Below are 12,296 nucleotides of genomic sequence, written 5' to 3' on the forward strand. Positions count from 1 at the left end.
GGATTACAAATGTTCTAGATGCATTGGATGTAACTTTTGCCAATCTGTGTTTTCTTAGTTTCTGTGACATTATTATTAATGGGTTCTGCTCCACAAGTAATACTAATCATCTTCACGTATTCTGAAGAACTTTGGTTAACTTCCCTGCCTTTCCACACTCTGCAGGTGGAGTTTTCAGTGTGGAGCAATTACTTTACTTGTTCCTGACAGATGCCTGTGGGGGCACTTGAGCAAGAAGAAGCCCAGGGCCAGGGTGACTGAGGTCTGAAACCAAAAAAGAGCAAGGGTTGATGCAACCAATATATGGACATTTGATCTTAAGAATTTATGCAACATTAAAAACATGTTATTCCAAAGTTATCATTTTTCCTACTTCTAGAAGTGGCCAAAACCCTTCGGTAAAAAAAGGTTCCCAGAGAAGGTGTGAGATCCTTACATCACTTTTCAATTCAATCCTTGTGCTCTCTTGACACCATCACACCGACAGCGCAGATTGGTGTGTGGAGAGAGAGTCCTGTCTGTGTGCAGGCTTCACTTCCCATAGACTTAACGCGGTAGGGATTTAGTTTGAGCTTAATACAAATTGATAATAGAATTACTTTAATCAACACATGTGATTATTTTCAGGGCTTAGTAATATCTGAAATACTCTTTCTCCTTGGGGTAAGGACTTAAGGTTTTACAGGTGTGAGATATAAAGCTATATGAACTAAATTCTATGTGGGGCGCCTGGGTGGCTCAGTTGGTTAAGCGTCTGCCTTCGGCTCAGGTCATGATCTCAGTTCTGGGATCAGTCTCCCTGCTCAGCGGGGAGCCTGCTTCTCTGTCTCCTCCCTGCTTGTGCTCTCTCTCATTATCTCTTTTGCTATCTCTATCTGTCTCTCTCTCAAATAAATAAATAAAATCTTTAAAAAAAAAAACAACCCTAAATTGTATGCACTTAGCTTGTCCAAAGGAATAAAATAAGGATATGCAAGAAAAATTAAATTGTGTAGACCTCACCAAACTCTGTTCCAGGTGATGTTTAATTATGTCATGATGGGATCATCCTGTTAACCCTGAATACTAATCTTGCTTTTGGTAGAATTTAATCCAAGCCATGTAAACAAAATTGGTTTTTCTAAATTGTTTTCGCTAGGTGATTTGTGCTTATCTGGCAGGAGTTACAAAAAAGAATGATAAAAATGGTTTACCTGCCAGTCCATCAGCACTCAGTTGTATATCCCAGTGCTTCACATGTTTCTGTTTGCCAGCAGGACTGCCTCTGCAGCTTTTTAATAAAAATATGGTAGGGGATTGTTGGTCCCAAAGATGGACAAACACACAGGTGTACTGATACCTTCTTCTCAGAACATAGTGGCAAATAAGCACCTGCTCTGCACGTAGTGGCTTCCGTACAGAAAAGTCAGAACTACTCAGGGGACCTAAGACAATTCTCCAATGGCCTGCAACAGGACCAGCTTTTTCCCCTGCCATTAGAAGAGCTGTTGGCGAAATCTATTCAGTAATAAGAAGGAAGGAACTAGGGGAGCCTGGGTGACTCAGTCGGTTAAGCATCTGCCTTTGGCTCAGGTCATGATCTCAGGGTCCTGGAACCGAGCCCCACATGGGGCTCCCTATTAGCGGGGAGCCTGCTTCTTCCTCTCCCTCTGCCCACACTCCCCCTCCCCCTGCTCGTGCTCTCTCTTGAGCGCAAGCGCTCTCTCTTAAATAAATAAATAAAATCTTAAAAAAAAAAGACACTAATGATATGTGAATCATGGGTGAATCTTAAAATCATTCTGCTGAGTGAAAGAAGCCATACCAAAAAAAAAGTACATGCTGTATGATTGCATTGTTATAAAATTCTAGAAAATGCAAACTCCTTTGTAGGGACAGAAAGGAGATCTGCAGTTGCCTGGGGATGTGGGGGTGAGGAGAAGAGGTGGGGGCAACAGGCAGGGGGGTAGGGTTACAAAAGGGCACTTGGAAACTTTTGGGGTTGATGCATATGTTCATTATATTGATCGTGGTGACAGTTTCATGGATGTATACATGTTAAGTTTGTCACATTGTGCACAGTATTTATGTTCAGTGTAAAATTTGTCTGTTACAGCACATGTATAACAAGAGGGGGAAATATGGTATTACTGATGTAACAGAACTCAGTTGTCACTTGCTATAGACAGCAGGTAAGTAGGAAAATAAGGCAACTAAAATGTTCTTAGAACAATGAAAGAAAAGCCTGCCTTGTCCTTTGTCATCTGGGGCATAGAGAAGGTCCCTATGTTTCATAATTCTGTTCTCATGTGCTTTTTTTTTTTTTTAAAGATTTTATTTATTTTTTGACAGAGAGAGAGACAGCGAGAGAGGGAACACAAGCAGGGGGAGTGGGAGATGGAGAAGCAGGCTTCCCACTGAGCAGGGAGCTGGACGTGGGGCTCGATCCCAGGACTCTGGGATCATGACCTGAGCCGAAGGCAGACGCTTAACAACTGAGCCACCCAGGCACCTCCGTTCTCATGTGCTTTTTGATTCTTGAAATATCTTCTTTGATGGGCAGGAATTATATTTTAATTGTCAAGAGAGGGAGTTTTGGAGTCAGGCTGACCTGGGTTTGGCCTAGTCATCTGCTGGCTCTGAGCCTCTGAGCAAGACACTTGACCTATTTCTTCCTCTTTTACCGTACCTATGAAATGGGCTGACAGAGACCTCAATAAATGGAAGTAATTTTTGTTATTATTATTTTTTTCATTTCACATTCTGATTCCCACAAGGTTTAAAATACAGATAGTCTTGGGTGAGAAAAGACAGTATTTTCAATTCGTAGGAGGTCATGTTCCCATGGAGAAGTGGAATCAGGAGCATTGCTTAAAGAAGAGAAAGATCATTACACAAAGTGAAGGGAGCCAGGGCAGGAGACCGTAGGTGATTCGTCAGCTCCCACTTTTCTGTGTTCCTCATGGTGGGTATCTAGCTGCCATGTGACCTTCGCATCTGCTTTTTCTGCTGTTAGTAACGTTTGCTCTTTGCAGGCTTTAATTGTTTTTAATTCATTAGTCTTTTCCTTTGTTAATTAATAATAATATTGTTTATGAGTGCCATGTTCAAGATCGTTTATTGAGAAGTTCATTCTAGCATTTACTTGTTTGTTTAGATGTGTGAACATTTGTCATTCCTCTGTAGAAAAAAAAATTGACTTTCTAGATGTTTTGCTTACATTTAGCTGATCTTATTTAGTTTTTTATTTGTTCTTATAAACTTAATTAAAAAATATATACTTATGGAAGTAAAAGTTGGGTAGTGTGTCCTATATTGGTCATATTGTTGATAAGTAAGTTTGCAGCATATGTAGTAAAACTCCTTTTTCTTTAACTCTGAAAAATTATCATTTTCACTTATAGAACTAATAGAATCACCTGCTTTCCCATGATCTTGACCTAATTTTTTCCTTCTGCCAGGTGTTTGCAGGGATTTGACAAGTGATTGATTTGGTTTTAGAGGGTCCTGGAGCTGCACAAAGTGTTTTTCATATTGAAAAAGACATGCCCAGTTTTTCACAAGTTTTAAGATTTATTGCCTCCCCCTAACGTGTTGCAAATGAGTTTGTTTGCTATTTATTTTACTCAGAATGTGGTAATTGTTGTCATTAGCGGAAGGGCAAGCTTGATCATAAGGAAGGATAGACTGCCTTTTAACACTATCTGTTTTTATTTGGCATCTTTTCAGGACTGGACATTAGATGGGTAGACTGCTACTTTCCTTTTACTCATCCTTCCTTTGAGATGGAGATCAACTTCCATGGAGAATGGCTAGAAGTGCTTGGCTGCGGGGTGATGGAACAGCAACTGGTAAATTCAGGTAGAAAAGAATCCAACGTTTTATTTATAGGCTCTCTTAAAAAAGACTTTCTTCTCCTTTAACTTCGTTTGCATACTCATTTTCATATGCATTTACATACCCGTGTGGGGATTGCCTCACCATCTTTCTTTCCTCCTATTGCCCTCCAGATTTATCTCTGACACTTAACTCTGGAAGAACTTAATTTCTCACATCTAATTTTATAAAGACTTCTTGTGTTTGAAGATCTTCCTTGTTAACATTTAAGTGTTGGACTTGTACTTCCTAATTTCAAATTTGTTGATATGTTGCTTTGCAATTGCCCATAGGCACTTGATGCATATCACCCGAGTGCAGTTTGTCTTCCAAACTATTTAAGAACAAGGCCAATGTATAATCCTTTTTTGTTCTTATTTCATTATAATAGTGCCCCAAATTCAAGATATTTCTGAAAATACAACAAAATACAATATAAAAATACTCAGACCTATAAAGTTGTGTTGTTTGCTGCCCTCGGTGTTGGCAGTGCCACCTGACTGAGGTTAAGTGGGAAAATGAGGCCTCTCATTAAATCCTACCTGTATCTGCAGGTACTTGAGAAAGATCTTTACAGCTCTTCTCTGCAGGACCATTGCTTAATAAAAATGAGTATTTCTGAACTTAATTTCAGAGCTGTCTTTTTTTTTAAATCACTATCTGAATGTAATTAAAAAAATATTCTTTCAGACTATAAATTCTCCCTGGGAAGGCGGTCAGGATTGGGTATTTGAGCAGAAACTCACTGCGTAAAGGGAGGAGAGCTGATGTGGATTGCCCTGCGTCCCTCCCCACTTCCCATAGTAGGACATTTGCTCTCTGGCCTTGGAGGGCAGTGGCTCTGGTTCAGGGTTGGTCACAGGGCCTCGTGCAGCAGAATGGAGAAGAGCAGGCCCTCTGGGTGACTAAGAAATGTGGAGAGACTGTGGGTAGGGTCATGGGATTGGAGATTAAGGATGGAGTGAGACAGAAGAGATGAGGTGCAGGGAAGTGCAAGATTTGTGAGACCAGAGGCCTGGCTTTCCCTTCTTCCTCATAGGTAACCTCTGTCTGCAGGAGCCTGGACTCAGCTCACAGATTCCTCTCCATTCTGCCAAGGAAGCCTGGGGGAAAGCGTAGCGCTTTCCAGATGCTTCTTGGATGGTTTTCACATATTTGAAGATCTGACCTAGAGAAGAGGGACAGAGAGGTCACATTATTAGGGATTGTGAAAAAAAGTTGTGAGGCTTGGGCCTGGGTATCTATCTTAGGTTTTCTGTCAGTTGACAGCTGTGTGTCTTTGGGCAAGTGGCGTAACCCCTGTGAGTCTTTCTCATAGTTAAAATGGACGCAATGATACCTCCCTCAAAGTTCCATTATGAGGATTAATTGAGGTGATACATGTAACATGCCTATTAGCACAGGTCTGGCACATAGTAAATCTGGACTAAAATTAATTGCTGATGTTGTTTTTAATTTTTTTTCCCAATGGTTAGAACCATTTATCAACAGAGAGTCCTCTTAAAAAGAAAATATTTAAACAGAGGCTGTCCTGCCTATCACAGGAATGATTTCTAACTAACTGGAACTCGATTACCTCTTTGATCTTAGTCATCTTAGTATCTATGATTCTGGTTTGAGTGATTTTAGAAGGAAAAAGAAAATTAAGAATGGTAAGAGACAACAAGACAATCAGCCTAATAGGCGTATATACATCCTAGTAGAAAACACAAAATATTGGAAGCAATCATGTAAGATTTAATCTCTTCCTGAGTAGGAGCTAGTTCCAAATACTTCTGTGGTGTTTTTGTTTGTTTTGTTTTGTTTCTTAGAAGAGTTCAAGGAATGCCAGGTGTCCCTCCAGGAGTGTGTGTTGTCAGGGGCCAGAATTGAGCAAGCTGGTCAGGATGATCAGCTTACATATCAGTTGTCACTGGGAATTGTGCTTCCTTGTATCTTTTCCAGTATCCTTGATGGGTTTTTATGGTGTTTATTCATACAGTAATTGGCCAAATACAGTTATCTGAAAAAGGTTTCCAAGTCATTATTGCTCATTAATGAGACTGCTGTTATACAGTTAGCCATGTCAAGTATTCTTGAAGGAAATGACAAAGTGAAAGAAAAAAAAATTAAACAAAACCAAACTAGGGCATCTAAGATACAGATATGTTCGAGAGGTTCATACTCGTGATAGAATGTGCTTTAAGTTGGTGGGAAATTGTACAGATAAAATTTAAATTAAATATCTTGCAAGAGAGGGAGACAAGAAAAGGAGGAAGAGATGATTTTGTAAAAGAAATTCTGTGTGGGCTTAGCTATTTGAACTTGAAGTTATTGTGACAGAGTTCTGCTCTGTGTTCTCAGGCTCGGATGTGTTTTGACATCTGGAGTTAAAAATTTTTTAAATGTGTGCCTGGCAATCACTAAGCACAGGCATTATTTGTAAGAACAGCTAATTTTCTGTTTTCTGAGTTCCTGTGGCCTTGAGAAAGGCAGACTGTGCACACCTCATCCCTCTAGTTCTGTTTTGTCATTCCTTCCATCTCTTCTCCGACATTTCCTTCCCTCCCGTCTCCCCCTCCCCTCCCCTGCCTGGTAAAATGCAACTTCCAGGGGCCCCTGGGTGGTTCAGTGGGTTAAGCATCTGACTCTTGATCTCAGCTCAGGTCTTGATCTCAGGGTCTTGAGTTAAAGCCCCGCGTTGGGCTCCACGCTGGGCATGGAGCCTACTTAAAAAAAAAAAAAAAAAAAGAAAATTAGAACCTCCAAGAAACACTGAAATTGGTGGCTGTAGATCTCCTTCTTTAAAGGTCTCATAGAGGTGCAGGTAAGTGCTGAGGTAACTGGAAACCAAAGAAGCCGTGATGGGACCATGATACTAGCTGCCACACTTGAGCCCTTCCTGTGGGCCATCACCTCATTGAAGGCTCTAGAAGCTTTCTTCCATTTAGCTTTGAGAACAAGGCTCTGAGGTAGATGCTGGTGTCATCCCCATTTACAGAGCCCGAGAAAGGTACCATGCTGTGCTATACCCAGATAGTAAATTGTGTGATTTTGAAGTGGCTAGAAACCCATTTCAATTAAATGATTGTGTCTAACACAGAATGAAGAAATGAAACCAAATGAAACAAACGACAGCAAATAGAGCTCTCTTTGTTCTGTTTTATTCGTTACGCGTATAGAAGGGCCCAGCCATCATGTGTGTTGTCACCTGTGATAGAAGGCATTTAATTTTTTTTAGAAAAGATTTTATTTATTTATTTGACAGAGAGAGACACAGCGAGAGACGGAACACAAGCAGGGGGAGTGGGAGAGGGAGAAGCAGGCTTCCCACTGAGCAGGGAGCCTGATGCGGGGCTTGATCCCAGGACCTGGAGATCATGACCTGAGCCGAAGGCAGATGCTTAACGACTGAGCCACCCAGGTGCCCCAGAGGGCATTTAATTAAAAGAGTGAAATAAGATTGCTAATATGAGTAGTCAGCGAAAACATTTTATTACACATTTAAGTTGACTATGGCATTGATATAGTCTTTTTGTTTTTTTTTTTCCTGGAATAAGATAAGGCTCTTCCACATGGCTTATAGAATTTTACTTTATTTCTTCTTCTTTAATTTATAGTGTCTTCACCCTTCCTTTCAGACTTCTTAGATTTAGTAATTGTGATGTGGGTGGTGACTGTTGTCAGGATGATTTGATTTTTTTTTCCTGGAGGAGATGTTTTGAGGGCAGGACTGAGTCACGTCCCCGAACACTACACTCTTATTTCCCGGTGGGCTGACTCAGGCTGCTAATGTCTTTTCAGGTAATATATGGAGCACAAACATCTCAAACCATCACCAGGGGTGACAGTAGGCCATGATCGTGCCAGAAAGGAATTTACCATTTATTGAGCCCCTGTGAAATTTAGAAGATTGCACATAGGCCAGGGGATAGAAAAAGCCCTGTAGTGGAAAATAACTTTTAAAAAAATGGAATCTCTTTCCTTACCTTTTGTGCAAATTTAAAAGTGGACTCTTTTGGGAAAAACCTTGTAAATATGTACATGAACAGTTTCCAGTTTTAACAGTCATTCTTTGTTGTTGTTGTTGATTTGTCTGTCACATTTTTCTTGAATTCTTTGTAAGGCTATAGAAAAGCGAAATAAGCCTTGTCTTTGCCTTTGGGACTAGCACAGTATACAAAGACATGCAGATAAGTGAGTACAATACCGTGTGGTAAGTATTTTTAGCAGAGGTACAGCGGGCAGAATGGGGAGGATGGAGAGTTTGGAGAAGATTTTACCAAGGCCTTGTTCTGGTTACTACATTCAGGATGGAATGCTGGAAATACGGGTATTTGAAATGTATGTCCCGGATAAGTTAGGTTCCTCTTTGCAAGGAGTTGTGTACTTTCTGCACTTTGCTTGGATGTCTGGGTGGCATACCTAATGCTATTTTTCCTATGTGAGTGAAAATCTATTTCCAGGCTGTTACTCTCATTGGTGGCCGATCTCTGCAGGCTCTACACACACTTGTGACATTCACTGTTATTAATCTTAATAAACTTAAGATTATTATGGTGAACTTTGAGATGGCATCAACCAAGATCATCAACCAATACCAGGCATATTATTATATACAAGCCAACTTGCCATTCAGCTGCTGAGCAACTTTTATGTGTAAGGCACTGTGCTAGCCAAAGAGGAAGACCCCAAAACCATAAGATGTGACATTTCCCTATAAAATGTCGAGTGTAGTAGGGAAGATGAGACAATATAATTAGAGCATGGTGACGTAGGTGCCATTCGTGAGATGGGGTTCTGGGAGTTGTGTCATCAGTTCCATCAGTACAGGTGTCACAGAGGAGGTAGTATTTGAACTGGGCCTTAAGCAATGGTTCTCAGTATATGCCTGGTAATCACCTAGAGAGTCTACTTAAAATGTCTGTTCGCATCAGGTTCTGTAGGTCTGGAATGGGGACTGAGATGTGCATTTTAAACAAATACCCTAGATAATTCTTGTGAATGATCAGACCTTGCTTTGAAAACCCTGTCTTTAAGTTGAATATTTTTCCCAATTTTACTGAGGTATAATAGAAGTATAACGAACTATGAATATTTAAACTATACAGTTTGATCCATTCTTGACATATGTATTTACCCGTGATACCATCGCCACCATCAGGATAATAAACATTTCCATCACCAACCAAAGTTGCCTTGTGCTCTTTTGGTAATTTATCCTTCCCTCCAACCTGTCACTGGGCAACCACTGATCTACCTCTGTCATTATAGATTAGTTTGGATATTCCAGAATTTTATGTAAGTGGAATCATACTGTATGTATTCTTTATATTTTGCTTCTTTCCCTGAGCATAATGATTTTGAGATTAATCCATGTTGTTGTGTGTATTGATCAACATTGTATGCATTGTTCATTCCTTTTTGTTTTGAGTATTGTTTTATTGTATAGACATACCCCAATCTGATTATCCATTCACTTGTTGATGGACATTTAGGTTGTTCCCACTTTTGGCTATTACAAATAAAGCTGCTATGATGAATATTTGTATAAGAGTCTTGGTGTGCCTGTATGTTTCCATTTCCTTTGAGAAGAAACCTATGACTGGAATGTTCTATAAATGTCAAATAGATCAATGTAATTGAATAGTGTTCAGCTCTTTTATGTTTACTGATTTTTTTTTTTTTTTTGGTCTTAGTGTTCTATCAGTTTCCCAGAAAAGCATGTTAACATTTTCTACCATGATTATGGACTTGTCTATTTGCTCTTTTATTCTATCAATTTCTCTTCATGTGTTTTGAAGCTATGTCATTAGACATATATGCTTTTATAACTTTTATGTCTTCTGCACGAATTGCCCCTTTTATCATTATGAAATATCATCTTTATCTCTGGTACTTCTCTTTTTCTTGAAGTATGTTTTATTTATGTTAAAATACGCATTCTAGCCTTACCCTCTGCTCTCAGTCACCTTCATGTTGTTATGGTACATGTATTATGTCTACCTACATTGAACACCTCACCAGTGTTAGATTTTTTTGCTTTAAAAAGTCATATGCATTTTATTTTATTTTTTATTTTTTTAAAAGATGTTATTTATTTGAGAGAGAGAGAGAATGAGAGAGAAAGAGAGAGCATGAGAGGGGGGAGGGTCAGAGGGAGAAGCAGACTCCTTGCCAAGCAGGTAGCCTGATGTGGGACTCGATCCCGGGACTCCAGGATCGTGACCTGAGCTGAAGGCAGTCTCAACCAAGTGAGCCACCCAGGCGCCTCAAAAGTCATATGCATTTGAAAGAATGTAAGAGATTATAGTTTTCTGTTCTATTTACCTAGCTATTTGCAATTTGTCTTGCTCTTCCTTCATTCCTGAGGATGCAAGTTTCCTTCTGGTATTTTTTCCCTTTGGTATGGAAAACTTCCCTTAGCATGTCTTATAGAACATGTGTGTTGGTGATGAATTTCTTAGTGCTCCTTTATCTGAGAAGGTCTTTATTTACCCTTTACCCTGAAGGATATTTTTATTGAGAATAGAATTCTGGATTGACATATCTTTTTCCTCAGCAGTTTAAAGATGTTGTTCCATTGTCTTCTGCCTTCTGTAGAGAAATGCAGAATTCAGTCAGTATTCACCTGTATATAATGTATTATCTTTCTTTAGCTACTTTAGGATTTTTTTTTTTTGTTAACTTTGGTTTTCAGCAGTTTGATTTTGAGGCATCTAGGTGTGGTTTCCTTGGAGTTTATGTGTTTTCAGTTTCACTGAGCTTGAATCTGTGACTTTATGCTTTTTACCTATTTTGTGAAGTTTCTGGTCATTATTTCTTCAGATAACTTTTCTGCATCAGTCTCTTCCTCTGACCCTTCTAGAACTCAAATTATACCCATGTTAGATCTTTTGATTTTATCCCAGAAGATCCTAAGACTCTGCTCACTTTTTTCTATCTTTTGCTGTTTTTCATACCAGATAATTTCTATTGACCCATGTTCATGTTCCTGTATCACTTCCACTCATCTACCTTGGGCATCAAAATATATTTTTTTATTTCAGATTATTATTATTTAGTTTTAAAATTTTTGTTTTTTAAATTTATTTATTGGTTCCTATTTCTCTGCTGAGAATTCCTATATTTTCATTCCTATCAATTGTGTTTTGCTTTACCTCATGGAACATAGTTATAATAATTGCTTTAAAATATCTGTCTGATAGTTTCAACATCTGGGTCACATCAAGAATGAATTCTCTTTAGAATTGATCACATTTTCCTCATTCTTTGTCAAATAACTCTGGATTGGATGCTGGACCGTGTGAATGGTCAATTGTGTGTACTCTGTCCTGTTTTAATCCTGTGATAACTATTGATAGTTTATTTTAGTAGATGGTCACCTGGTGAGGTTTAGCCTTAGTTCTGACTTGCTTCCCATGGGCAGTGATTCAGATCTCAGTATAAGTCTTAGCTCTGCTGATCTGTGTCCTTCCCACACACGTGTGCTTCAGCAGTTAGTCTGCAACTTGTGTGAATGGTTCAAATCTTAGTTCAATTTTCTTAGCTTTTGCTATGCTGGCTTCGGTCTGTGCTGTGCATGTGTAGCTCAGGGGTTAGGCTGATGCTTGTGTAGGTAGAATGAGGGCATCCCCTTCTATGCTCTCTTCACTCCAGCTCACAGAAGCCTTTCTCTGCATACAGAAGGACAGGTTTCTCGAGTCTCAGCTGCCCATGATGCTGTGCAGCTCTGCAACTGGGGCCCACCTTTGGGGCAAAAACATGGGAGAAACAAACAAACATGAAATTCATCCTATGTAGGACATTTTTCCAAGTTTTGACTTTATATCAAAATTGGTCTATTTACTTTTCATAGTGCCCTATTTCTTTTTTGTGTGTTTGTACTTGTCCAGGAATTTAAGTTGTAATGAGAGTGAGTCATAGAGGGGTCATACCCCCATAGTGGGACCAAACTCTAGGTTGGATTGTGAAGACACCCTTGGTACAAGGGTAATTGTATGACATAACCATGTGGTGCCGGACAAGTGTGGGTGGGTTGGCTCCACTTGTATATTTAATCCATTGACTTTATTTACTTTTTTAAAAAAATACTTTATTTATTTATATATTTGAGAACGAGAGAGAGAGAATGCACATGCGCCTGCACGTCAGCAGGGGGAGGGGCAAAGGGAGAGGGAAATGGAAAGAATCTCAGGCAGACTCCGCACTGAGCATGGAGCCCAGTGTAGGGCTCGATCTCACGACCCTGAGATCATGACCTGAGCTGAAACCAAGAGTCAGTCACTTAAACTAACTGAGCCACCCAGGTGCCCCTAATCCATCAACTTTGTTAATCAAAATTAAGCATAGTGAATTTTTGAAGTAAAACAACCAAGACTGTGTAAGATCTGGCAAACTCTGACTCCTTCCCTTCCTTCCTCTCTCCCTCCCCAGTCCTTCTCTCTCCCTCTCTTCCTTCC

At 39.7% G+C, this 12,296-nt stretch overlaps 1 protein-coding gene across 15 annotated transcripts in view; it reads left to right on the forward strand.

Annotated features, from left to right (window-relative positions):
* The window catches only part of FARS2 (phenylalanyl-tRNA synthetase 2, mitochondrial), a 537,883-nt gene that overhangs the window by 200,867 nt on the left and 324,720 nt on the right, over positions 1-12,296 (forward strand). For all 15 annotated transcript variants that reach the window (XM_027601919.1, XM_027601925.2, XM_035728493.1 and 12 more), the window contains one exon: positions 3,709-3,840. In XM_027601919.1, the coding sequence (XP_027457720.1) occupies positions 3,709-3,840 (132 nt within the window). The remainder of the gene's footprint in view (positions 1-3,708; positions 3,841-12,296) is intronic.

Source organism: Zalophus californianus, chromosome 7 (assembly GCF_009762305.2).
Source record: "Zalophus californianus isolate mZalCal1 chromosome 7, mZalCal1.pri.v2, whole genome shotgun sequence".
In the NCBI taxonomy this organism is placed as follows: domain Eukaryota; kingdom Metazoa; phylum Chordata; class Mammalia; order Carnivora; family Otariidae; genus Zalophus; species Zalophus californianus.